The sequence below is a fragment of the Scardinius erythrophthalmus genome (genome assembly GCF_964197995.2).
Source record: "Scardinius erythrophthalmus genome assembly, chromosome: 8".
In the NCBI taxonomy this organism is placed as follows: Eukaryota; Metazoa; Chordata; class Actinopteri; order Cypriniformes; family Leuciscidae; genus Scardinius; species Scardinius erythrophthalmus.
The window spans coordinates 30,788,453-30,815,014 of NC_138228.1; the positions used below are offsets into that span (position 1 = coordinate 30,788,453).

Below are 26,562 nucleotides of genomic sequence, written 5' to 3' on the forward strand. Positions count from 1 at the left end.
TATGAGTTTTACGTACAAGTAAAACAGTAAGTTCTTGGTTTATTTCAAGTTATACACAACAGAAGTAATGTTTTGCAGTTTAGTGAGTCAAGGAACACTCCTGCTGATTTAGTGAGTGAATTGTTCTGTCAGTGAGATGAATCAAGTGATTACACTTGTGCAGCCAGTGAGGACAAAAAAAAGGTACTATGTATGTGCACTACCGTTTAAAAGTTTGAACTTATTACTTTTATTTAGCATGGATGCACTAAACTGATCAAAAGATATGCAGCACAACTGTTTTCAATGAAAATAATAATAAATGTTTCTTGAGCAACAAATCAGCATATTAGAATGATTTAAATGCAGCATTGCTGGGCATATCGGTGTAGTGGCAAAACAACTGCAAAATGTCCAATTTGTAAGCAGCATGACTGCAAATGTTTTAATGTTAAAGACATTTAACATTGATGCAAATTACACTTAACACTGTAATGCTTCTGCAGACTTTCTCACATCGAATTCAGTTCAGACTACAAGCTGAAATATAATGTCTTTTGCTTAGTGCTGTAGATTCGATTATACACTGTTAGAGTTTTGTATTATGGTATTATGATTGCAGAAGAATGCGTTCAGAAACCATTAACAGAACCAAGTGCCATAAAAAATAAGTTCAGCTCCAGTTAAAAAGTTGGTTTGAAAAAAATGACAGAACAAAGTTTTGATTTCCAGTCCCAGAGAGATACATACTGGTGTTTGACATTTCGTCTGTAATATCAGCTAATGAGGAACGTTGTCTAAAATGCATTGTCTAAACTATGCAAGCAGTACATGTAAAAATCCTATAAAGCATGTGTGTACTATCTTTGTTCTTTTCCACAAACCTCTTTAATATGTTTCAGTAATGTCCATGTCACAGCTGAGGGCCTTCTTAGATTGTGTGGAGTAGAGTAGAGTTAGACAAATCCCAGTTACTTGGAGAGATTAATCCAACTGGTTAAAGAATGTGGAGTGAAATCATCTGGTTGGAGATGTGAACGCAACTATATGCTTTATTTTCTCTCACAGAAATTAGCAAGAGTTTAGACTTTAGTCTGCCTTTTAATCATTGGATTTATTATTTACTTGCCTTCACTTTCATGTTGTGCTCTGTACCACAAGAAACAAGCAGACCTGTGGGTATTTGCTGCTGTTTGTTTTTTACTCATTACAGAAAACTTGTTCATACATTTTTACCTCATTAACACACATGCTGCTCCCTCGCTGTGGGTCTTCACGTCATAACACATTATGCCTGTGCTTTTTAAACTGCCTTTGCACGTACACAGTGATGCATTAGACACACTCACTGATGTAACCATATTCACAACCTGCTGCTTGAGCAGTGTGGGAAAGTTCTGCTGGCACATTTGGTACAAGCAGATGTATAAAGGGTTCAGCATAATCACGACTTTGCTGTGTCCAGCTGTTAGGAGGTCAGTAGATCTCACACCAGTCTGTTCATGCACAGATATACAGCTGAACTGAAATTACATGGTGTGACAGGGTGGTTTTAGATTGCAATGTAAATAGTGCTCAGTAAGTTGAAATATTCAGTATAAAATTTTATAATAATGTCCAAGTGTAGGGACGACTAAATTAATCAATTAAATTAATTAGCTTGTGTCCCCACCCAAATAAATAAATTAAATTCTTTGCAATCTCACAGTGTAACTTTGTCTCACATTGTGAATGTATTTCATATTTGAAACTGCATCTTACAATTACCAGGCTTCCATAGGCAACAGTCTTCTTGCAAGGTTCTTCTGTGGAAAAAAAGCACATATGCATTTGTACAAGTAATCTGGTTCTGTTTAGTTACCATTAGATCAAAATGAACAGTTCTTGTTTTTATGGAATTTTGCAGTTTATCCATGCACATTATTATTTTTTACTTGTGTGTTACTAGGTGTTGTGTGTGCTGTGTAAACATGATGGCTTTTGTAGTTCTAGACTAAATGTAAGCATGCATTTACTCATCTCACTTACACAAAAACACATTCAGTATTCCTCAAAATGAATGAAAACAGTAAAATGCAAACTCAGAATATTACACAAACCTGCAATAATTAAATATATTAAATTACACATATACTCCATGTATTTAATCTCACTTTATTAAAGGGATAGTTCACCCAAAAATGAAAAATCTGTGATAACTTACTCACCCTCAAGTTGTTCCAAACCTGTATAAGTTTCTTTTTTCTGTTGAACACAAAATAAAATATTTTAATGAATGTCAGTAATCAAACAGTTGATGGTAGCCATTGACTTCCATAGTAGGATACCGTGTCTGGTTCCATGTCTGGTTACCAACATTCATTAAAATATCTTCTTTTGTGTTCAGCAGAAAAAAAGAAACGGTGAGAAATAGGTGAAAAAAAGTAACGCAAAAGTAATGTAACTTTCCATAAAAAGTAACACAATATCGTAATGAAATAGAACCGACGCCTAGGTGTTCCTGCAACGGGAGTGTTCTCTGGCTAGAGTGCAGAACAGTGGAGTTTGTATGGACCGAAGTGCATGCCTGAGCTTGTGTTTTGGGTTAAGCTGCGTTCCTTTGACATTGTGGAAAATAGAATAATAGAAAAAAAATGTATTAGCATTTTTACCCGTTATTATCAATCTAAATTAAAGAGGCTACATGCGATTTTCTGAAATTTAAACTCGCGACTAACACCTGTGGCCAAAAAACGGAACTGCTCTTCCTTTCTGCTCGCTCTCGTACGTGCACACTTCACAAGTCATCCACACATTATGTTTACAGAGGTAAGAACAGTCAAATACATACAGTGGTGGTCAAAATTGATGGCACCCCTGATAAATATGATAAAAAATGGCTATAAAAAAATAAATCTGCATTGTTTATCCTTTTGATCTTTCATTCAAAAAATTCACAAAACTCTAACCTTTCATTGAAGTAAAAGAATTGAAAGTGGGGGGTAAATCACATTATAAAATAAATGTTTTTCTCCAAAACACGCTGGCCATAATTGTTGGCACCCTGTTATTAAATACTTTTTGCAACCTCCTTTTGCCAAGATAACAGCTCTGAGTCTTCTCCTATAATGCCTGATGAGTTTGGAGAATAACTGACAAGAGATCAGAGACCATTCCTCCATACAGAATCTCTCCAGATCCTTCAGATTCACAAGTTCATGTTGGTGCTTCTCCTCTTCAGTTCAGCCCACTCATTTTCTATAGTGTTCAGTTTAGGGGACTGGGACGGTCATGGCAGAAGCTTCATTTTGTGCTCAGTTACCCATTTTTGTGTTGATTTTGATGTTTGTTTTGGACCGTTGTCCTGATGGAAGATCCAACCAAGGCCCATTATAAGATTTCTAGCAGAGACAGTCAGGTTTTGATTTTTTAACTGTTGGTATTTGCTAGAATCCATAATACCATGTATCTGAACACGATGTCCAGGACCTCTAGCAAATAAATAGGCCCACAACATATAAGATTCAGCAGTATATTTAACCGTAGGCATGGGGTACTCTTCATCCCTGTTTGCACCAAACACATCTGCTGGGTTTGCTGCCAAAAAGCCCTTTTTTTGTTTCATCTGACCACAGAATCCGGTCCCTTTTGAAGATCCAGTCGTGTCTGACAACTGAATATGCTTGAGTTTGTTTTTGGAGGAGCGAGGAGGATTTTTCTTGAAACCCTCCCAAACAACATGTGGGGATGTAGGGGTTGTTTGATAATTTTTTTTAGGCTTTCTGACCCCCAAGACTCAACTAATCTCCATCTGTGATCCTTGGAGAGTCTTTGGCCACTCAAACTTTCCTCCTCACCGTGCATTAAGACAATATAGACACACGTCCTCTTCCTGGCAGATTCGTAACATCTTTAGTTGATTATAACTTCTTAATTATTGCCCTGATGTTCAAAATGGGGATTTTCAATTCTTTCTGCACATCAGAACTATATTCTTTGTTTTTTTCTCATTGTGATGGATGATTAAGGGATTTTGGCCTTTGCGTTTCCTCATATATAAACTCCTGTGAAACAAGAAGTCATAGCTGGACAGTTTCATGTTCCTAGTCACCCTGGTGTGCTTAAAAAGGTAAATATTAATGGGAATATACTTCAGAGATATTTTTCTCATAAAAAATTCTAGGGGTGCCAACAATTATGGCCAGCGTGTTTTGGAGAAAAACTTTTATTTCATAATGTGATTTACCCCCCAATTTCAATTCTTTTACTTCAATGAAAGGTTAGATTTTTGCGAATTTTTTGAAGGAAAGATCAAAAGGATAAACAATGCAGATTTATTTTTTACAGCCATTTTTTATCATATTTACCAGGGGTGCCATCAATTTTGACCATGACTGTATTATTATTTGAGAAACTAAGTTTGTTTGCTGACTAGCGGTGGTGGCAGAGTGATCTGGAACGTTAAACTTGAACCCGCTTGACGTCACATCCGCATTTCGTTTTTTCTTTATTTAAATTTCGTTTTTTCTTTATTTAAATTTCGTTTTTCTTTATTTAAATGTCGTTTTTCTTTATTTAAATCTACCCTTTACTGTGTCAGTAATTTGTTAGTCAGAAAAATATTAGACTACCTTAAAAGTATTGCTTAAGTTAACAGACCTGTGTGTTAAGTTAACAGACCTGTGCAGTGTCTGTTCTCGGAGCATATAAGCCCTGCCCGTGTGCGGTGTGCCGCTTCCCGCTCGCGCTATTCTGTAGTTTAATAAAAGTTTATTAATTCTGAATGTGTGCGTCTCGCGTGTCTATCTAGCCTAGAAATCTAGACACACCCTAGCGGCAGCAAAATTTATTTTGCAGCCAGGGTAGTCTAGCAACTCTCCGTTGACTTTCGGAGCTGTAAAAACCTAAATTGGGTCAGGCCAATCACATCGTGTATAGAGTAGGCGGGGCGGGCTTAACATAATGACGACAGAGTTGCGACGGTTCCCCCTGCTACTTGAAAACAAAGAATGGCTGCTGCTGCTGGAGAACAGTCTTTCGAATCGGCTTTGGCCGCGACTCTGGAGGACTTGGAGTTAGGTTTTTCTTCGAGAAAAGAGCAAAGAACAGCACTTAAGTAATTTTTAAAAAAGGAAGATGTGTTCGTAGTTTTGCCGGCCAGATTCAAAAGTTAAATCTATCAACTAACCTTAGCTCCGCTGGTGGGAAAATGCTCTGGTTGGTTGAAGCGCTGTCCTATTGCGTGCAGAGTGAATTTGAAAGACAGCCGTTTATCCCGCCCCTCGGATTGAGCCGTGTCTATGGTGAGTTGCCAGACCTAACATCTTGATGTAGGTGTGGCTTGCCAGGCTAGTGTCTATCTATATTGCACTAAATGCGACACTGCACTCCCATGTGAAGTCGATTGGATGAACGGTTCTTGAAATAATCAAAATGCAAACGGACAGACAGACAGAGAGATTCGTGCCTTTATTAGAGAGAAGAATATGTTCAGCACCCTCTCTCCGAAGCTTCGAATATTCGATGTTCATTACTACCGAAGCTTTGAAGCTCAAAAAATGGTATTCGGACCAGCCCTAGAAAACACATGATTGCAACTTACATTTCATGCTGACTTTAAAAAGTGTTCATTATGTTTGAACTTGCTTTTTTGGACAGTAGACTTGGTATACCTTGAGTATCTTTCTTCGAATTCTCTTAGGTGTCATATGTCAGAGTGTCGTAAATTTGCTGAGAGTGACAAAAGGCGCTGCAAAAAGGTCACATATGGTTGCTCATTTAGAATGCTTCAAATTCATTAGCATCAGAATGAGGTTAAAAGAACAAATTTGTGTGCATATGCATATGTTTGCAATTAGGCATTTTATGTTCTTTTTGTGAGTTCTCCTGTTCGTATTATTATTAGTGAATGAGACCCAGTGTCTTTTCGAGTACTTGGGTACTTTGTCCTTGGAAGTGGTAGCAATGATTGATAATAAAAACGTTTTATTATTATTATTATTATTATTATTATTATTATTATTAGCTAAATTGGCAAATAGGAATAAAAAAATAGGAATAGATTTTGTACACTATTCTTGACTTGAAATCTCCTAAAAAAAGAGCATAACTGAAGCAATGGAATGGATCTCTGGGGTCTTGAGACAATCTTTTTTAAAAGCTGGCTGAGTTATTATTTTATTGTTTAGCAGTCAAAATGCTACATCCCTATGTAACTATTTTATTCACTGCTCTTAATATATGTAATTTGGAGAAAGATGAGGCCTTTTTTAATTTCTTCATGTCATCTGTCTTGCATTAAAAACATTAACAATTCTGTTTGGCTCACATTTTCCTTTTCCCACATTCTCTCTGCAGCCATTCCCACTGGTGTCATCCTCCCGCTGGATGGTGAAGCGTGGTGAGCTAACGGCTTTCGTAGAGGAAAATGGGATCTTTTCCAAGAGGACATCTCGCCAGCAGGTCTATTTCTTCCTCTTCAATGATGTCCTCATTGTGACACGAAAGAAAAGGTGAGTAGGAGACCACAAATTATATCTCTCAAACAGTGTCCAAATGTGCCTCTGTTTTACCCCTGCTGTTATTGTGCCCTGGAGGATACTATAGAAAACTAAAGTTAATTAGGAAATTATTTGACTAAAGTGGGCGGATATGAAGGTACAGCTTGTATGAATGGGTGGATCCTGTTGCAGAGACAGAACAAAGTTAGCTTTACCACTTATTCCATAAGGAAATGACAGAACTCAAAAACTGTTGTTAGGAAATAAAGCAATTGAGAGGGCAGAATTTTGTATTAAAATAAACGGGTAATGAAAATTGTCACACAACGTCAAAGCATCTGCACTACCCTCCAGACGGTACCTACGATCATCTTTCATGTGTAATATACAACAATGTGGAGTGGGGTTTTACCGTTTGCCAGTGCTCAACATCAATATTTGTATATTATTATAAATAAAATATTGCTGTCCTATCAGGTTAAATAGTCTGATAAAATAAAATAAGGCTAAACCCTTGAGTCTTCATTTCATTTGACTGAAGTAAGACCTTGTGACCACTGCAGATGACACGTGCAACTCACAGTGCTCCAGATTTTGCTTTTATGAAAATCTGTTTGTTTGCATTCCAGAATGTGATATGCTGTTTCCCTTGATTCTGATTCTTGAGGTCCCCTCAGAGGTCGGAGATCACGCCGGCGTGATCTGCTCGATTTTTTTCCTTATGAGTTGATTGAGACCCGAAATTCTCTTTTGACTTTGATTTTACAAAACAAGTTTCATACATCAATCGATTCTGTTAAATGTGTATTATTTTTGTGTATACTCACAATAAAAACAAAGTGTTGTGCTTTTTGCCAAATGAAGAAAAATAAACACGAAGCGAGTTCTGCCTTCTCTGTGTCCGTGTAGTCCATTCTAAAACGCGTCCGAAAATGAGCTGTAGCTCAGTGAATACTCAGTCAAACAGGCATTCAGACACACAGGCATGAACCTTGAATTCTCTTCTTTTTACTGAAGTAATTTATATAAAAAACAAATATTCTCATCTTGTGAAATCTGTATTAAAAGAGAGCGATTCCAGTCGACCTCATTAGAGCTAATTCAAATGTAATGTGACTCCGCCCACGGAGAGCGCGTGCTATTCAAACGCAAATGGCTGAGGTAATCCGCGCAATCCTGTGAACGCCCCCTGTATCAGCTCGAGACAACCAAAACACAAGTTTATTCAGAACATTACTTGTTTACAACACAGCGCTGTGAGGAATAATGAGGAATACGAGGAATACGAGCTGAGCAATACTAGTAAGTTTTTCCTTCTCGGGTTTCTGTTTATGAATGAATGAACGGCATAGACGCGCGCTGTTTACCACAGCTGGCAAAAAACAATATTACCTGACAGTTCTCCATTATGGACGCGAGCGCTCTAAAACTTTCACAGAGACCTCAAAACAGAAAGTACAAATCCTTTCTTTAAAACGAATTTCGTTTTGTATCAATTGTATCTTAATTTTAATAATTTTTTCATTAACAAATTTCCTGGATTTAAAGTAAATAGGCCTATAGGCAATCACAACATAAGGTGCTTGAACTGGAGATCATCATGAATCATGAGCCTACTCGCCTCACATGTCTAAAAAATGTGAAATATATTTACAGAAAGCTGTTTCTAAACAAAACCATCCAAAACAAAAAAACTATAGCCTAATAAATGTGCATTTATCCGGTGCGTTCACTAGCCTACTGCAAAGATCGCGAGTCAAAAGCCTATCGTCAACGAATGATGATTTTTTTAGCAAACCGTATTGCTATAAGGAGATGGGTAAAAATCGACTGAAATATGTTGAAATAAAATGTAGGCTATTTGTATAAGCAACGTAAACTGCAAATTAACATTTATATGCCCTAATATTTCATGAAAACAACGTTACATTCAGGCGAAATACGAAAGACAACATTTTGTTTAGTAGATTTGGGTACAGTTTTTACTGTAGAATATACTGCCTCGTCAAATAAGCTTTTGTTTAGCAATTTCTATATATAAAATAGCCTACTATTTTTGTCAAAAATAAAGTCATCAACTAAGATGTTAGCTGTAATGAATACATAGATAAAATGTAGGCCTATAATCTTTTTTTTTTTTTTTTTTACAAAGAAAGAGTACACTTGAAATATTGTTGAAATTGTAGGCTAATTATTGTTGTAATTGTAACCTTTTTAATAAAATAGCAAAACATATTTACAAGATAAATGTAAGCAAAATCTTAAATGGTCAATATAAGTCTTCTTCAAAAGATCCTTTGTCCTTGCATTGTGGCTCAGCCAGTTTCACACCTGTGTGAATGGCTAATTATGCAGAGTGGGATGGGACATTGTAATTTCAGGTGTAAACCACTCCTCGTTCACGCCCCCTCGCATATTGGCTTTCCAAGCAAAACCTGTTTTACATCAATTTAAATCAATGTATGGCTTTATGTGAACAATAAAGCAAGACTATTTTCACATAATTTTGAAGAAAAAATTATAGGCGAGGACATCCATTAGTCAAAAGTCTTATTGACACATATTTACTATGTGTTTTGAGGCCTTATTTCAGAAATTTTAGTTTTTAGTTTTTTCAATATCCATGCATAAACATTATTCTCTCAAAAATGAAAACATGTACATTCACGTGGCTCACATATTATGGTAGCCCTGTTTGTGCTTTATAGAGTGAATTTACACCTTTGCCATTAATATGTTTATAAGCAACTGAAAAAAGCACAAATGTCAGGGCATGTCAGAACATCTCAAGGGCCCCAAAAACAGCCCAGACTCCAGAGGGTTAAATACATTTATTCTGCCACTGTGACTGATTTTCAAACTTTTTGGTAATTGTCATTGTAGCGTTTATACACCCACGTATAAATATAATTAACTATTATTCATAACGAATTATGAACAATAATTAATAATTTAATTATTTTCATAATTCACTGTAGCAGAATCAATTGTATGATCATTTTATCAGTTCATCCAACGAACAGAAAGCATAACCAATTATTAACTCTAGGAAATATAATATCTTCCTGGCCAAGAAAGAATAATCCCCAGCTAACAATAAATTAAGAAATAAATTAAGGGTAAAAGCATAGGTAACTTAAAATCGAAGTTCAAGACAATAAATTTGATAAGCACATACACAAGCAATATCTTTTCAAATACAAACAATACTTTATTGATTATATACTAACACATAACTAACACAAACAAGACTCTATTGATCATTCTAACAACTAACAAAAACACGCGCACGCATACACACACATTCATACAGGTTGCAGAAAGGAAGAGAGTAATAAGGAAAGAAATACAAAAGAAGAATGAGTTTGGGAAGAATGAGTTTAAGGGTAAGAGGAAGGAAATTCCGAATTTCTATATGCACTTGTAAGACATGACCTGAACGAACCATCAATCATTAATTTAACCCTTCTATCGTTTCTTAGACAGGTTATTACATCTATCAAAACACCAGTTCAGTTTTAGTCTGGAGGTACTTGCGTCTTTGCTTTTGCGTTCCTTTTGGGAATTCCTTTGGTCAGCGTCAAAGGGGTTCGTTCGTTGGTTATGGTCCTTGTGCCTGGATAGATGGGGCGGCCACGTGTTGTGCTGGCGGAATTAAAGTCTTTGTTTGAAGCTGGCTTTGCAGAAGAAACGTGGTCGGAATCTTGTCGCAAAACTTAACTTAGAACCGAGACTCACAACGGAAAATAAAGGAAAACTTAGAAAAGGAAAGAAGATTTAGACTAGTAAGATGGCTTGAATAAAGCTGTTGAACCCGTTCTTCTGATCTTAATTTGGGTTCCTCGGTCTGCGCGTTTGTTACATGGTTACTGATCTGCCGGAACTTAGAGAGAGAGCGAACAGAGAATCCAAGGTTTTAAACTCAAAATTTTGTCCCCCCCCTCTTGAAGAGAGCGGACCAATTAGACACTAACTTTGTTTTCAAAGTCATAAATCATGCCTTATCTGGGGTGTTGGTGTGTTCTCTAGCTCTTAAGCAGAGAGGACAGAGGCCACAGTTTAGACATGATTTCTAATTAAAAGAAGATCAAAACATATTACATAGATATCATTCAAGCCATCTTTTGAATCTCGGGCATACGATCATACTGATATGAAACACAACACACTCTCATTCAAACGTCTATCAGTATAACACTTACATGAATTATATGGGATCAAAACATATTATCTTATTAAAATATGCATATAAGTGGTAAAAAAAAAACACAGGATTAGGTAGTTGCATGACTGTTTGATCATGAGTCCATTGAAATTGTTCTTGAATGAGTTTTATGTATACTGTAGGAAAAATCTCAGTTTTCTGGTTTAGAAGAGAAAAGAGCTTCTTAAGAAAGTTCGTTCGTTCAGAGATCCCAACGGGGGAGGGGTCAGGAATGTTGGTGTGCCATCTCTGCAGCAATTTGTCTTTTACAAACCCCCTCATATTGACAAGTTCTTCCTTTAGTTTGGTCATTAAGGGTCTTTTGCAGACTCTCTGGCACCGGGATGGGTCACTTATGGCTCTGGGCTTGGTGATTTGACTCTGGAATGTGCGAACACTGTCTTTATCTTAACCAGTCAGTAGTCGACCACAAAGCTAGCATTAACCAGTATACAAAGGTAGCATTGACCAGTTATTGCGTGAGTGTTGGGGGAGGCTCTTTTAAATAGCCAGGGTGATGAGGATCATGTGACGTTCTGAACAAATCTTCTGTTTTGTTCGGCAGGAAGTAGAGAAAATTAATTTTCTGGAAGAAAATTAGTCTGTGGTTGGTTTCTTCTCATTGTTGTTACAGTCATAGACAAACATTGTGTTTTGCTACCTAGCACAAAGCAACTAAAATAGAAACATTAACAAACATTATCTTCATCATGTAACTCTGTTGACGGTGGTGTCCAGTAGGACAAGAAGCCAAAGTCTCAAAAATGGGTTGAACCTGACATGGTCTGCCATACTTTTTATTTGTGTTTTTTCTGTTAACTTTGACCCTAAGAACCAATAATTGGAGGGTCTGCTCTGCCGGAAATATCGCAAAAAAAAATTGTGGCCATTTTAGTGTATGCACCCTTTATTTTTTATCAGAAAAATGTAAAAAATGATTTTTTTCCTCAAATCCTCAGTGGGTTTGGTAGGCTGTCAATAAATGCATTCCAGATACACAGAACACATGTGCTGACAACATCCACTGAAAAAATAACTCTTAAAACACATTTCTACATGATTTTGTATAAATTTAATGCAAAAAAAATAGGCGTTTTCTCACTTTTTTCCAATATTTTCATCTTTACTTCAGTGGCAATCAACTATTCCCCCAAGTTATGACATCAGTCAATATGTCATTCTTTTCACCAAACAGTATAGGCCTACTCATTCCACAGAAAAAATCATAAAAATCCAACCAAAATCAATGGATCTGTGATGATTTCACTAATAGTTGATCAGCAGGCTCAGAACCTCAATAGAATTGTAGGCTACTCTCAAAATTCCGAAAGACATATAGTCCATGAGCCAGGGGTATCATCGGTATCATAGGGGGGAAAAATGCTATCATTCTTTTTTGGCAAGGTATACACCCCTAGTATTAGAAAAATCACGATAGCAGTGCAGGGGTGGTAGCGAAATCACTTTTTTCAGCTCATGAAGTTACTAACCCCCTAAGATAAATTCCGTTTTTTAAATCTGATGTATATCTGGTTTAGGCTCATGCTAGGGATATTGTCAATATTCTATAATATGGTGCTTGGTATCGTTGGAAAGGGGACCTTTTAGGCTTTCATTTAAGCCCAGTACTGAATCTGTCTGACAAACACAGAGGTCACATGACTTCTTTAAACCAGATGTCCTTCTCTCCATCATAAGTCCATCTATCCATTATAAAAGTACATCTATCCATTATAAAAGTGCATCTATCCATCATAAAAGTGCATCTGTCCATTATAAAAGTCAATCTCTCCATCATAAAAGTCCATCTCTCCATCATAAAAGTGCATCTCTCCATTATAAAAGTGCATCTCTCCATTATAAAAGTGCATATATCCATTATAAAAGTACATCTATCCATTATCCATTATAAAAGTGCATCTATCCATTATAAAAGTCCATCTATCCATTATAAAATTCCATTATCCATTATAAAAGTGGATCTCTCCATTATAAAAGTGCATCTCTCCATTATAAAAGTGCATATATCCATTATAAAAGTACATCTATCCATTATCCATTATAAAAGTGCATCTATCCATTATAAAAGTGCATCTATCATCATTAAAGTGCATCTGTCCATCATAAAAGTGCATCTGTCCATTATAAAAGTCCATCTCTCCATCATAAAAGTCCATCTCTCCATCATAAAAGTCCATCTATCCATTATAAAAGTGCATCTATCATCATAAAAGTGCATCTATCCATCATAAAAGTCCATCTATCCATTATAAAAGTGCATCTATCCATTATAAGTGTATCTGTCCATTATAAAAGTCCATCTCTCCATCATAAAAGTGCATCTATCCATCATAAAAGTGCATCTCTCCATTATAAAAGTGCATCTCTCCATTATACAAGTGCATCTATCCATTATAAAAGTACATGTATCCATTATAAAAGTCCATCTATCATTATAAAAGTCCATCTCTCCATTATAAAAGTGCATCTATCCATTATAAAAGAGCATCTCTTCATCATAAAAGTGCATCTATCCATTATAAAAGAGTATCTGTCCATCATAAAAGTGCATCTGTCCATCATAAAAGTGCATCTGTCCATCATAAAAGTGCATCTCTTCATCATAAAAGTGCATGTCTTTTTTTTTAATAAAAATAAGTGCATGTCTTCATGTTCATTTTATGAAGTATACTTAAGTAATTTTCAAGTATATTTTTGTAAGTATACTTTATGTAGTAAGTATACTAATATCAATGTGTACTTGTAGTAAACTTGTTTACTATTTCAATACTGCTTGGGACTAAATTGGCCCACTTTTAGTATTTTTAGTATTTGTAAGAGTAGTAAACTAAGTACACAACTAGGTTTCTCATTTGTAATGCATCTGTACTACAAGTGAACTTATAAGTATACTAGTAGTTTACTATTTTAATACAAGTAGTACATTTTTTAGTTTATGAAAGTACACACTGATGTGTACTAGTGTACACAGTTTCGTAGTTTATACTGCAAGTATACTTGTAAGTTTTCTTTAAGTGAAAACTTACTTTGCACTTAACATATAACATTATTATTTTTGCACTTGAAAAATACCTTTAACTGTACTTTAATTTTAAAAACATTTTATTAGCTTCATGCATCTTTTTTTAATCAACACTTGAATGTCAGTAAGTTTCATAAAGAAAGGCAACATTTTAAACAAAAAAGTAGAATTAGAGTAAATTGCTATACACTACCAGTGGACTAGCCTACACAAAAATTCAGATATGCAGAATTAGAAACATATGTTTTATATCAATATTCTAATCAATATTTTCAAACAATGTAAGTTTCATAAGACTGTATATGAAAAAACTATGTAAAAAAAGTATATTTAATTGACTACTCAATCAAAAGAGTTAACACAACAACAAGACAAGTATACTTTGAATTCTTAATTATTCTTTTAAGTATATCTGGATCAAAAGATTGAGTTCAAGTACAGGCCAAATATACCTGGGCCCGTATTCATAAAGAATCTTAATGCAAAGAGTAGCTCCTAGTGACAAAATTCTAAGAAAATTCTTAGAAATGTGGGCGTTTACTCTTAAAATTAAAGAAAGAATCCCAGTAAAGAAAAAAGTAATTCAGAAAGCATCTTAACCCTTAAAAGAGGTTTTAAGGTCAAAATTGTTAGGAGTATACCCTATGGAGTATACGGACGAGGACTTTTCAGAGGCTGAAGAGTTTCTTTAGCAGAGGAGAACATGGCAGAAAGACGAAGAGGGAGAAGAAATGTGTTGCAGACAATGGATGACAGTGAGTTAATAAGACGCTATAGATTAGATCGTGCAGTGATCATGTTTGTGACTGATCTTAGAGACGCGCTAACATCTCCGACACAGTGCAGAAATGCCATAGCGCCAGAAATGAAAGTAATCACTACATTACGATATTTGGCAACTGGGAAAATGCAACAATGCAGCAGTGTGTAATGTACACAGTCGCATGTAATTTCAAAGTGAAGGCTTAGAATAGACCCTATACTTAAAATCACTCTTTTTTTCCTTCTTGGACAACCAGCCAATCACAGTCTTCAAAAGATTGTGTCATACAACGGGGTCAGCCCCGCCTCCTCACTAAGATGAAAGTTTTTGTCTTTTCCTCGCTCAGAGTTGCTCTCAGATCGGCCCCGAATCGCTCTTAAGCTAAGACTCCTATGTAAAAGTTTTTAAGCTAAATTAAGAGTTTTCTGAGAGGATTCTTAGAATCTTTATGAATACGGGCCCTAGACTTTTCTTTCAGTATAAATTAAGTACATTGAAGTGTCATTTTAAGTATATTTCTGAGAAGTACATAAAATGTAGACTGAAAGTATACTGAAAGTTAGTTTAAAAGAAGTATACTAAGTGTGAAAAACACCAAGCTTACATTAGCTACTGCTACTATTCTGACAGATGAACTTTTATAATGGATAGATGCACTTTTATAATGGATAATGGATAGATGCACTTTTATAATGGATAGATGCACTTTTATAATGGATAGATGAACTTTTATAATGGATAGATGCACTTTTATAATGGATAGATGCACTTTTATAATGGATAGATGCACTTTTATAATGGATAATGGATAGATGCACTTTTATAATGTATAGATGGACTTTTATGATGGACAGATGAACTTTTATGATGGATAGATGCACTTTTATAATGGATAGATGCACTTTTATAGTGGATAGACAATAATAGATTTTTACAGCGACTGATTCCTGCCGGTTCCATAATGAGACTGGCGCGGCCAGAGTCATTTTGGGCGCTGCAGCATATTAAATATATTATAAATAGTTTTTCCGCATGAGAAATACAATGTGTGGCGAGAGGGCGTGACAAAAGACCAAAATGAGTGACTGTCACGTGACACTTGAAAGCCCTGACTGCACTGTAGCAGTTACTGTTACACTGTTTAACCTGCAAGCTAGCTAGCCTGCTAAAAACACCAAGCTTACATTAGCTACTGCTACTATTCCCCACCAATTCACAAGCACAAGAGAAAAAGTATTTTGTACTTACATTTAATACCCCTGGAACTCAATGAAAGTTGATTGAAGATGGCATAGTTGGTAGTGTTGTTATAACCAGTCAACTGAACCAACAATCTTTTCACAAAACTGACAAAACCTCGTCAAACTGTCAAAATCCATCAACAAAATCCATCGTACATGAGCTACTTTCTGACATTCTAACTGAAAGTGGGTGAATATCAAAATACATGATTTTGTTAAAGCTCCAATATGTAGGAATTTTGTAATAAAATTTCCGAAAATAACTTGCACAGTGTGATATATTTCCTCCAGTTGTGTACTTACAATATCTCAAAAGTCTCCAAAGATTTTTTATTTCAGAGAAATTCCGATTTTAAATAACTGGCCGTCCCGGAAAAGAAATGTCGCGCCTCAGTGACGCAATGTCCGCTCTATCCTTTTTTTCCGGTGTGGACCATGTGATAGGATATTCCACCACACCGGATTATTTTTTTTTTTTTTTACAACAACTTTATTGAGTTTTTTTTTCTTATCACAATAAAAAATAAAGACGTCTGACAAAGAATAAAAAAAAAAAAAAAAAAAATGACCCACCACACCGGAATATCACATGGTCAAATGCGGAAGTGGTGGTTAAAGCGTTATAGCCATAGACTGTATGGTTATAGCTGTTATGGATCACGATTACTCTTTGGCGAGTATTGAAGTGCCAACAAAACGAAAGCGTCCATATTCGGATACACGCGGAGTCACGGACTGTGTGACAAACGGAGGAATAAAACCCGGATAAATATCGGCAGGCGTTTTCGAGATGGAGAGAGCTGCGCGTCAATCTTGGACTTGACAGAGACTCTGCTCTCGCGAGTGTATTGATAGACAGGTAAGACATGCAACTGTCAATAATAGCACTTATAAACAAAGTTATATTGCTCTTTGTACTTCGGTAAGGCTTTTTATCACGTGTGGTGACCGAGATTATGGCAGTACAATTAAACACAATCGGATATGTTGTTAAAAAAATATATTTAGTCATTACTTGCAAATGTTCGTTCAAATTTACTTTTTGATATTGGTTTGAACACGTTAAACAACACGGCATTAACCATAAAAACGTAAAACTGCACAACATAAACCAAACAAATCATTTGACAAATAGCTGTATGTTGTAACGGGATAATATAGCATAACATTTCACGTTCCTTGCAGTTCATTAATTATGATGACATAAAATAATACGATCAGACATACAGGTAATACAAAAACGAATAAATTACCTCATCCGTGATCATGATTCATTAATTCCATTTAGACACATCGCTAGATGGTGAAAACGCATTAAAAACGACATCTCCCATCGTCACCTCCTTCATAGCGTCATCAAGCTTCGCCTTTGTTACTGTTGGAAACTGCGCCCTCTTGTGGTCACATACAAAAGTTACATACTGGAGCTTTAAACCAATTACAAGTGTTATGTTGACAACACTATTGAAACAATGACTTTTTATTACAACTGTACATGAATAAATAGGCCATTTGGCCCTGGACTAATAGGGTATTCTATTTGTCCATTCTATTGGCTCTATTCTATTTTGAAGACTCTAATTTAAGGCTCTCACAAATAAATAGTATGGGTATATTATACATTTTCTGAGTCATCAGAGTGCCTTGAGTATTGAAGTTGTTGAGTTTTGTGTCCGTGGTGTTCTTTCATGCCACAGGAATAAAAGAAAGCATACAGTTTAGGCGGAAATTGTGAAAAAATGTGTGTTATTTCTGGTTTAAAGAAGTCATGTGACCTCTGTGTTTGTCAGACAGATTCAGTACTGGGCTTAAATGAAAGCCTAAAAGGTCCCCTTTCCAACGATACCAAGCACCATATTATAGAATATTGAGAGACAGGCCAACACAGTACAAAGCACTTCACTCAGTATATAAAATAGAGTGGCGCGGCCGGTCTATAAGCATATAACAGTGCAAAACAGTAGGGCCGGCAGAGCGAGCCCACACAGTACATAAGCACTTATTAGGGTAAGAAAAGAGCGACATAGTCGGTCTTTCATGAAGAGAATAAACCCCGCGCCACAGAGTGGAATACGGGTGGCCAGCAGCGCGGGCCAGCACCGGTAAAACAGCGCGTAAAGGGGAATGAAAAACAGAGCGGTCCAGCCGGTCTGAGTATAAAACACTTCACCCTAAGTATCATACCAGAAATATCGCCAGCATGTGAACGTAGTCTGCACATGAGAGACTGGGCAGAGCATATATGTCACTTATACTGACAGTAATTTTGCCTGTAAGGCGGGAACTTCCAGGTTATAAAACCTCACGAATGTTGATGGGGAGGCCCAGCCCGCCGCCATACAAATATCGTGAATAGAAATTCCGCTGGATCAGGCCCACGAAGAGGCCATGCCTCTAGTAGAGTGGGCTCTGATACCCAGAGGGCACTGCAGGTGTTTGGAGGCATAAGCTGCTGCAATCGCGTACACTATCCACCTGGACAGGCTCTGTTTCGAGGCGGCGAGACCCTTGGTGCGTCCGCCGAAGGAAACAAGAGCTGCTCTGAACGCCTGAAAGCGGCGGAGCGCGTGATGTAAACTCTCAGCGCCCGGACAGGGCATAGGAGGTTATCACTGTCCCCATTATCGGATGCTGGCAGAGCCGAAAGGGAAATGACTTGTGCCCTAAAAGGGGTTCCAATCGCTTTGGGGATGTAACCGTGTCTCGGTCTGAGAATGACTTTCGAGGTGTTCGGTCCGAACTCAAGACATGCAGGGCTAACAGATAGCGCGTGCAAATCCCACACACGTTTAACTGAAGACTCACTAACTCTGGGTACCAAGTTTGGTTCTCCCAGCGCGGGGCTATAAGAAGCACTGAGTGGTGCGTTTCTCTGATTCTCGAAATGACCTGTGGCAACAGGGAGATCGGGGGAAAAGCATACAGCAGGAGGCTGGGCCATGTCTGGGACAGCGCGTCCTCGCTTTTCAAGAAAAATTTCGGGCAGTGAGCGTTGTCTTTCGACGCAAAGAGGTCGATCTCCGCTCTGCCGAATAGGCGCCAGAGAAACTGGACTGTCTGGGGGAGCAGGGACCATTCTCCCGGGGGAATGTTGTCCCTGGACAGTCTGTCTGGACCGACATTCAGGTGGCCTGGCACGTGCGCGGCTCTCAGCGAGCGCAACGAGCGGTAAGCCCACACGAGAAGGCGTTCTGTCAGCTTGCACAGATTCCTGGATCTGACACCGCCCTGTCGGTTCACATAGGATACCACGGACATGTTGTCTGAGTGGACTAGCACATGGTGATCCTGTATGAATGGGAGGAAGCGCTTGAGCGCGTTCTCGACCGCTATCATCTCCAAACAGTTTATGTGGAGGCATTTTTCCTGGTCTGACCACAGGCCCAAAACCGGTTTGCCCTCGAAAAGAGCGCCCCAACCTGAGGTGGAAGCGTCCGTCGAGATAACTTTGCGGTGTGAGATGACTCCCATTGTCACTCCCCGCTGGTACCAGTCAGCCGCTAACCAGGGCTTCAGTGCTGAAACGCAGCTCTGAGTCACTCTGATTCGGATGCCGCCGGAAGCCCAGGCTCTGTGAGGCACTCGGGCATTCAGCCAGCGTTGTAGCGGGCGCATTCGTAAAAGACCCAGCTGAAGCACTGCTGCAGCTGAGGCCATACAACCCAGCAACCTCTGAAATGTTTTGAGAGGTGCGGTGCTGCCCGGCCGGAAAGGACGCGGCCAGGCGTCGAATGCAGCGCGCGCGCTGTGTCGACAGGTGGGCCGTCATTGCCACAATGTCCAGATCCAAACCCAGAAAAGAGGTTGATTGACTGGGCACTAGCGAGCTCTTGGTCCAGTTGACCGTAAGCCCCAGGCTGTCCAAGTGGCTTAGAAGCACTGTTCTGTGGGCGATGAGTTCGGCCTCTGACTGTGCTAGAATCAGCCAATCGTCCAAGTAGTTCAGAATTCGCATTCCCCGACCCCTCAGGGGAGCGAGAGCCGTGTCCATGCACTTCGTAAATGTACGGGGTGCCAATGACAGGCCGAACGGCCGAACGGCAGGACGGTGCACTGATATACCTGACCGTCAAAGGCGAATCTCAAGAATGGCCTGTGATGGGGTATTATCTGGATCTGAAAGTACGCGTCTTTTAGATCAAGAGATATAAACCAGTCCCTCGGGCGAATTTGCGCAAGAATTTGTCTGGTTGTGAGCATTTTGAACGGTCTTCTCATAAGAGCCTTGTTCAAACGTCTCAGATCCAAAATCGGTCTGAGAGCTCCGTCCTTCTTGGGAACGAGGAAATAACGGCTGTAAAAGCCCGACTCGCTCATGGAAGGGGAAACCGGTTCTATAGCCCTTTTGCACAGAAGTGTAGCTATTTCTGCTCGAAGTAGATGTGCTACTTCCCCATTCACTCTGGTCTCGATACGCGCTTGAAAGCGCGGAGGGCGGCGAGCGAACTGCAGAGTATAGCCCTGTTTTACTGTGCTCAGCACCCATTCTGACGCGCCTGGAATAGCTTCCCACGCTTTCGCAGGTGCAGCCAGGGGCAGAATGGCCTCCGGGCTCTGATCGCCGCTGATTGCGGGCTCGAGAGCTCGAAACGGAGGGGCGGGCGCGGCGCGCGCGCTCTCGGTGCTTAGATACGGCGGGTCGCAAGCAGCGATTACTGGCCGTTTTATACACAGCGTCCCGGTGGCTTTGGACAGGGAACATACAGTGTGAGGCACGACGCTTGAAAGCGGCGTCGGGGGCGAAGTATTCGAGAGGATGTGTGAGCGCGTGGGAGCGGGCACAGCATCTGTATTTATAACATGACCGGTCGTGAGGGGTTGTGTAACAGAGCCGGCAGTGAGTAGGTGTGGGCACAGCGGGGTGGACACGTGACCTACTTTTAACGCTTGAGCGGCTTCTGCCTGCTTTATGCGAGCGGGCTCTGTGAGAAACATGGGGTTTATGGTGCTTGTGTGCAGAGGTGAACAGAGATAAGTGGGCACATTTACTGCATTTGAAACACATACAGCGCGAGCCGCGCGACCAGGCATTTGAGAGTGGGCTCTGTGAGAGACACGGGATTTATAGTGCTTGTGTGCAGGGGTGAACACGGAAACGTGGGCACATTCACTGCATTTGAAACACATACGGCGTGAGCCGTGCAACCGGACATTATGCTCATTTGAGATTTCTCTGGGTCGCCGTGAGAACGGTGGTTGCGCGCAGGCGAGCGGGTAGATATACCGGTTCGTTGGCTGCGAGGTAAACATCTGCAGTAGCCGTGGCAACGGGGACTGACAGAGCGTGAAGCTTTGACGGTGGTCCAGCCGCAGCGGGACCTAACCGTCTTTTCTTCCCTCGTGTATAGACGCTCATAAATAATCGAGCACCATGTGGTGCGAGTGGTACGAGAGGCGGGTTCGCTTTCTGTATGTAAGAAAAGCTGGCCGCGAGCTCGGAGAGGCGAACAGTAAAAAATTTTATCTGCTGCGAGAGCTGGGCTCGAACACGGGTTTCTAGCGTTACAGCCTATGATTCTGCCACTGGGCTACAGGAGAGAACACATAAGCTTTCGGTCAGCGCGAGCATATAATAGTACGACCTCATGTTTGTTTGCAGTCGTGCGTGTATTAAAAACAGGCTCATTTACTGCAATAGTAATATTTCCAGCCGCCTGAACTTAAGAGGGGACTGAGAAATGTTTGAGAATTGGCGTTTGTCCGGCCACAACGGGACGAAAACACTCTCTCTCCTCTTTTCGCCGGGGAGTGAGGCGCGCGCGCTGAACGTTGCTCGTGACCGTCCGCTCTGTCATCCCTTGTGAACGGCGCAATCTGCGCGGCCCAACAAGGGGAAGTGCGGGTTCGCTTTCTGTATGTAACAAAAACTGTCCGCGAGCTTGGAGAAGCGAACAGCATAAATTTTTATATGCCGCGAGAGCCGGGATAGAACCTGGGTCTCTAGCGCAAAAGCTTAAGATTCTGCCACTGAGCCACAAGGGAGAACACATTAGCTTTAGGTTAGAGCGAGTTTTAAAGTTAAAAATAAAGGCAAAATGCAAGCAGTTGTTTTAACAAACTAGTTTTTTATTAACTAACAAGCCCCTTTACATCATAGGTTAACTTTTAAAATAAATGATGAAGGCACAATATAGGCATTTCTGTCACCAGAATTATATGAAAGCTGCTTATTCAAATGGTCTGCAATACCTCAAGTCCTGTACATGTCAGTGAATGTAAGCTCTGTGTCAGTGAAGTTGATTCAGTACCTTCAACTTTGCAACAGTACAGCAGTGCTTGAGTCAACAACATTCAGCAGATGAAAAACAATTGCAGAATATGAGTGGATCAGTTGTGTCCAGTTGCTAACAGTAAAGTTCAGTGCATAGTTGTTTCACAGAGAAGGAAAGGCTGTGCAGATCCAACTTTCTCGAAAAATCCTGGAGTGCTGGTTCCCTAGACAACACAAAACCAGACCAATTACAATCAATACTTTGTGTTTTATAAATACAGCAAGTTTATGGTGGAAAAAGTTCAACCATCTTAGACTTTCGTGACTCAAACAAGAAACTATTTTGGTAAGATTAAGACTTGAATTTACTGATTTACAAGTAAATTAAAGACTTAATTCATCCAAAAATTTGTATTCTGTCATTAATTATTCACCCTTATGTTGTTCCAAACCAGTAAGAGTTTTGCTCATCTTCGGAACAAATAACACAAGTTATTTTTAATGAAATCTAAGAGATTTCTGTCCCTTGATCGACAGCCTATTCAACTATCCCTTCCAAAGCCACGGAAAGGTATAAAGAAAATCACAAGTAATCCATGTGACTCCAGTGGTTTGACCTCAATTTTATGACTTTTTTTACGACAATTTTAATTCAACTTTATTTACAAAATATTAATCTTCAATGCACAATCACACAACAACATCTGCTCTCGCATTAACAACATGCACGTCTTGTAATTATCTCATGAACGCATGTTGGAAATTAATATTTTATAAATTAGGTGGTAAATGTTTTTTTGCTGCAAACACAGCACTTGCATAGTTTAATAAAAAGTCGCATGGAGTACTTTAATGATGTACCTTTCTACCTTTCTGGGGCTTGAAAGTGGTAGTTGCGTGGACTGTCAATGGAGGGAGAGGAACCTCTCAGATTTCATTAAAAATATCTTCATTTGTGTTGTGAAGATGAAAGAAAGTATTACATGTTTGGAACTACATGATGGTGAGTAATTAATGGCAGAATTTCCATTTGTGGGTGAACTAACCCTTTAAAGGGATAGTTCACTCAAATTAAATTGTGGTATGTTTTAGCTTACCTCAAGGGCATCCGAGATGTAGGTGTCTTTGTTTCCGCAGTAGTTTAAATTTTTTATATTTTTAGGTCAAACCGTTCTTGTCTGTCAGTCATATAATGCAGGTCTGTGGTCACTGTCTCAAAGAGCATGCACAGTGAAGTCCAAATTAAACAATTCCCCATCGTAAGTACACATTGATGGACTAAGACACGAAACGAGCAGTTTGTGTGAGAAAACGAACAGTATTTATATAGTTTTTACTACTGTACACAACCACGTCCAAGTGATCTGAGGGCGCGCGCTTCCTGGTGTGTGACGTGTGCGCGCATTCTGGATTAGTCTGCGCAAGCGCCGGAAGTGATCTCTCGCGCATATACGTCACTCATTGTTTACACAGAACAGAGACTGTAGGTAAGACGGCTAATAGAAATGGTACTAATTTGCGCCTATCCGGGATGTTTAAACCGACGTAATAGAAAACAATTACGTATGCTCGCGCGAACTCATCCGGGAGTGGTAAACAATGAGTGACGTACACGCCAGGAAGCGCGCGCACCCTCAGATCACTTGGACGTGGTTGTGTACAAGAGGTAAAAACGATATAAATATTGTTAAGTTTTCTCACACAAACCGCTCGTTTCATGTCTTAGGCCATCAATGTGTACTTACGATGGGGAATTGTTTAATTTGGACTTCTCTGTGCATGCTCTTTGAGGTGGTGAGCATAGAGCTGCATTATATGACTGACAGACAAGAACGGTTTGACCTAAAAATATCAAAATTAAAACTACTGCAGAAAAAAAGACACCTACATCTTGGATGCCCTTGAGGTAAGCTAAAACATACCAAAATTTTATTTCAAAGTGAACTATCCCTTTAAGAATAAATTAAGACACGCACCTTAAGAAATCTCACTAAATAGTCAGCTGCCGGAAGAATCTTTGCTCCGTTGTTGTGGCTTTGTGATGTTGGGGGCAGGTGATGGGCAGATTTTTCCCAATCAGTTGAGTCTAAAATAGCAAGAAAACATATACCTGTCAAATCATGAAAAGGTTTGAAAACTCATTTTAAGTAAAAAAAAAAAAAAAAAAAAAAAGGATTTACTTTTGTAAAATAATTTGACTGGACAAATTCAAAATGAGTGTTATGAAACACAGAAAATCTACCAAATAGCAACAAAGCTATGATTATTATGACCGCCGCTAGCATAGCTAGCGAAAGCGGTCATATAGGGATTGTCAAAGTTTTTTTTTTTTTTTTTTTCGTCATCTACTGAATTTTTCGTCAACGATACCAGGGACACCGAAACACCGGGGAACATGAAATTTGGTGGGCATGTAGCCCCACTAGACTTTTACGGAAAAATTTCGTTTGGTCCCCGGGGGCCACTCCCCCCCCCGCGCTGGGCCCCCCGTGAATTTTTGTCAACGATACCAGGGACACCGAAACACCGGGGAACATGAAATTTGGTGGGCATGTAGCCCCACTAGACTTTTACGGAAAAATTTCGTTTGGTCCCCGTGGACCACCCCCCCCCCCCAACCCCCCCGCGCTGGGAACCCCGTGAATTTTTCATCAACGATACCAGGGACACCGAAACACCGGGGAACATGAAATTTTGTGGGCATTTAGCCCCACTAGACTTTTACGGAAAAATTTCGTTTGGTCCCCGGGGGCCACTCCCCCCCGCGCTGGGCCCCCGTGAATTTTTCGTCAACGATACCAGGGACACCGAAACACCGGGGAACATGAAATTTGGTGGGCATGTAGCCCCACTAAATTTTAACGGAAAAAATTCGTTTGGTCCCCAGGGGCCAGACCCCCCCCCCGCGCTGGGCCCCCCGTGAATTTTTCGTCAACGATACCAGGGACACCGAAACACCGGGGAACATGAAATTTGGTGGCCATGTAGCCCCACTAGACTTTTACGGAAAAATTTCGTTTGGTCCCCGGGGGCCACTCCCAGCCCCCCCCCCCCGCGCGCTGGGCCCCCGTGAATTTTTCGTCAACGATACCAGGGACACCGAAACACCGGGGAACCCGTGGGCCACTCCCCCGCGCGCTGGGCCCCCCGTGAATTTTTCATCAACGATATCAGGGACATTGAAACACCGGGGAACATGAAATTTGGTGGCCATGTAGCCCCACTAGACTTTTACGGAAATATTTCGTTTGGTCCCCGGGGGCCACTCCCCCCCCCGCGCTGGGCCCCCCGTGAATTTTTGTCAACGATACCAGGGACACCGAAACACCGGGGAACATGAAATTTGGTGGGCATGTAGCCCCACTAGACTTTTACGGAAAAATTTCGTTTGGTCCCCGGGGGCCACTCCCCCCCCCCGCGCTGGGCCCCCCGTGAATTCTTCGTCAACGATACCAGGGACACTGAAACACCGGGGAACATGAAATTTTGTGGGCATGTAGCCCCACTAGACTTTTACGGAAAAATTTTGTTTGGTCCCCGTGGGCCACTCCCCCCCCCCCCCCCCCCCGCGCTGGGCACCCCGTGAATTTTTCGCCAACGATACCAGGGACACCGAAACACCGGGGAACATGAAATTTGGTGGGCATGTAGCCCCACTAGACTTTTACGGAAAAATTTCGTTTGGTCCCCGGGGGCCACTCCCCCCCCCCCGCGCTGGGCCCCCCGTGAATTTTTCGTCAACGATACCAGGGACACCGAAACACCGGGGAACATGAAATTTGGTGGCCATGTAGCCCCACTAGACTTTTACTGAAAAATTTCGTTTGGTCCCCGGGGGCCACTCCCCCCCCACCCCCCGCGCTGGGCCCCCGTGAATTTTTCGTCAACGATACCAGGGACACCGAAACACCGGGGAACCCGTGGGCCACTCCCCCCCGCGCTGGGCCCCCCGTGAATTTTTCATCAACGATATCAGGGACATTGAAACACCGGGGAACATGAAATTTGGTGGCCATGTAGCCCCACTAGACTTTTACGGAAATATTTCGTTTGGTCCCCGGGGGCCACTCCCCCCCCGCGCTGGGCCCCCCCAAACCCAAAAAATGCAGTTTTTCCTAAATAACTACCTAAACCGTGGCACCGAGGATGAAGAAATTTTTATGGTATGTTGGTCTTAAGGGCCCACATCAACGTAGCCCATAATCACTCATTTGTGATTTGCGCCCCTTCCCATAAAAAATGAAAATACAATATTATTCTGCTTTAATCGCTCCAATCTTCAGTTGAGATGTTCAGAACTGCACCATATTTCATGTGTACGATTAACTTGACATCCTCTGGGGGTATGCTAAGTTTCGTAGAATTTCATCCATGGGGGGGTATAAAATAAATTCATTTATGTGCACATTTAGTGACTATACACTCATCGGCCTGTAGATGGTGCTGTTGAGCGAAGGGTTACTGGTTTAGGATGATACTGTCACACACACACATGCAGGAATACAAACAAACGCAAGCATGCACACACACTGACATCCACACGCACAGACACACACACACAAACACACACGCGCACACACATGTACGCACGCATACATACACGCACAGACACACACACACACACACACAGACACACACATAC

The 26,562-nt window shown here is 40.3% G+C and overlaps 1 protein-coding gene across 2 annotated transcripts in view; it reads left to right on the plus strand.

Moving 5' to 3' along the window:
* Positions 1-26,562, plus strand: part of LOC308694513 (rho guanine nucleotide exchange factor 26-like) — a 125,084-nt gene that overhangs the window by 77,021 nt on the left and 21,501 nt on the right. For both annotated transcript variants that reach the window (XM_081372076.1, XM_081372077.1), the window contains one exon: positions 6,316-6,470. In XM_081372076.1, coding sequence (XP_081228202.1) covers positions 6,316-6,470 — 155 coding nt within the window. The remainder of the gene's footprint in view (positions 1-6,315; positions 6,471-26,562) is intronic.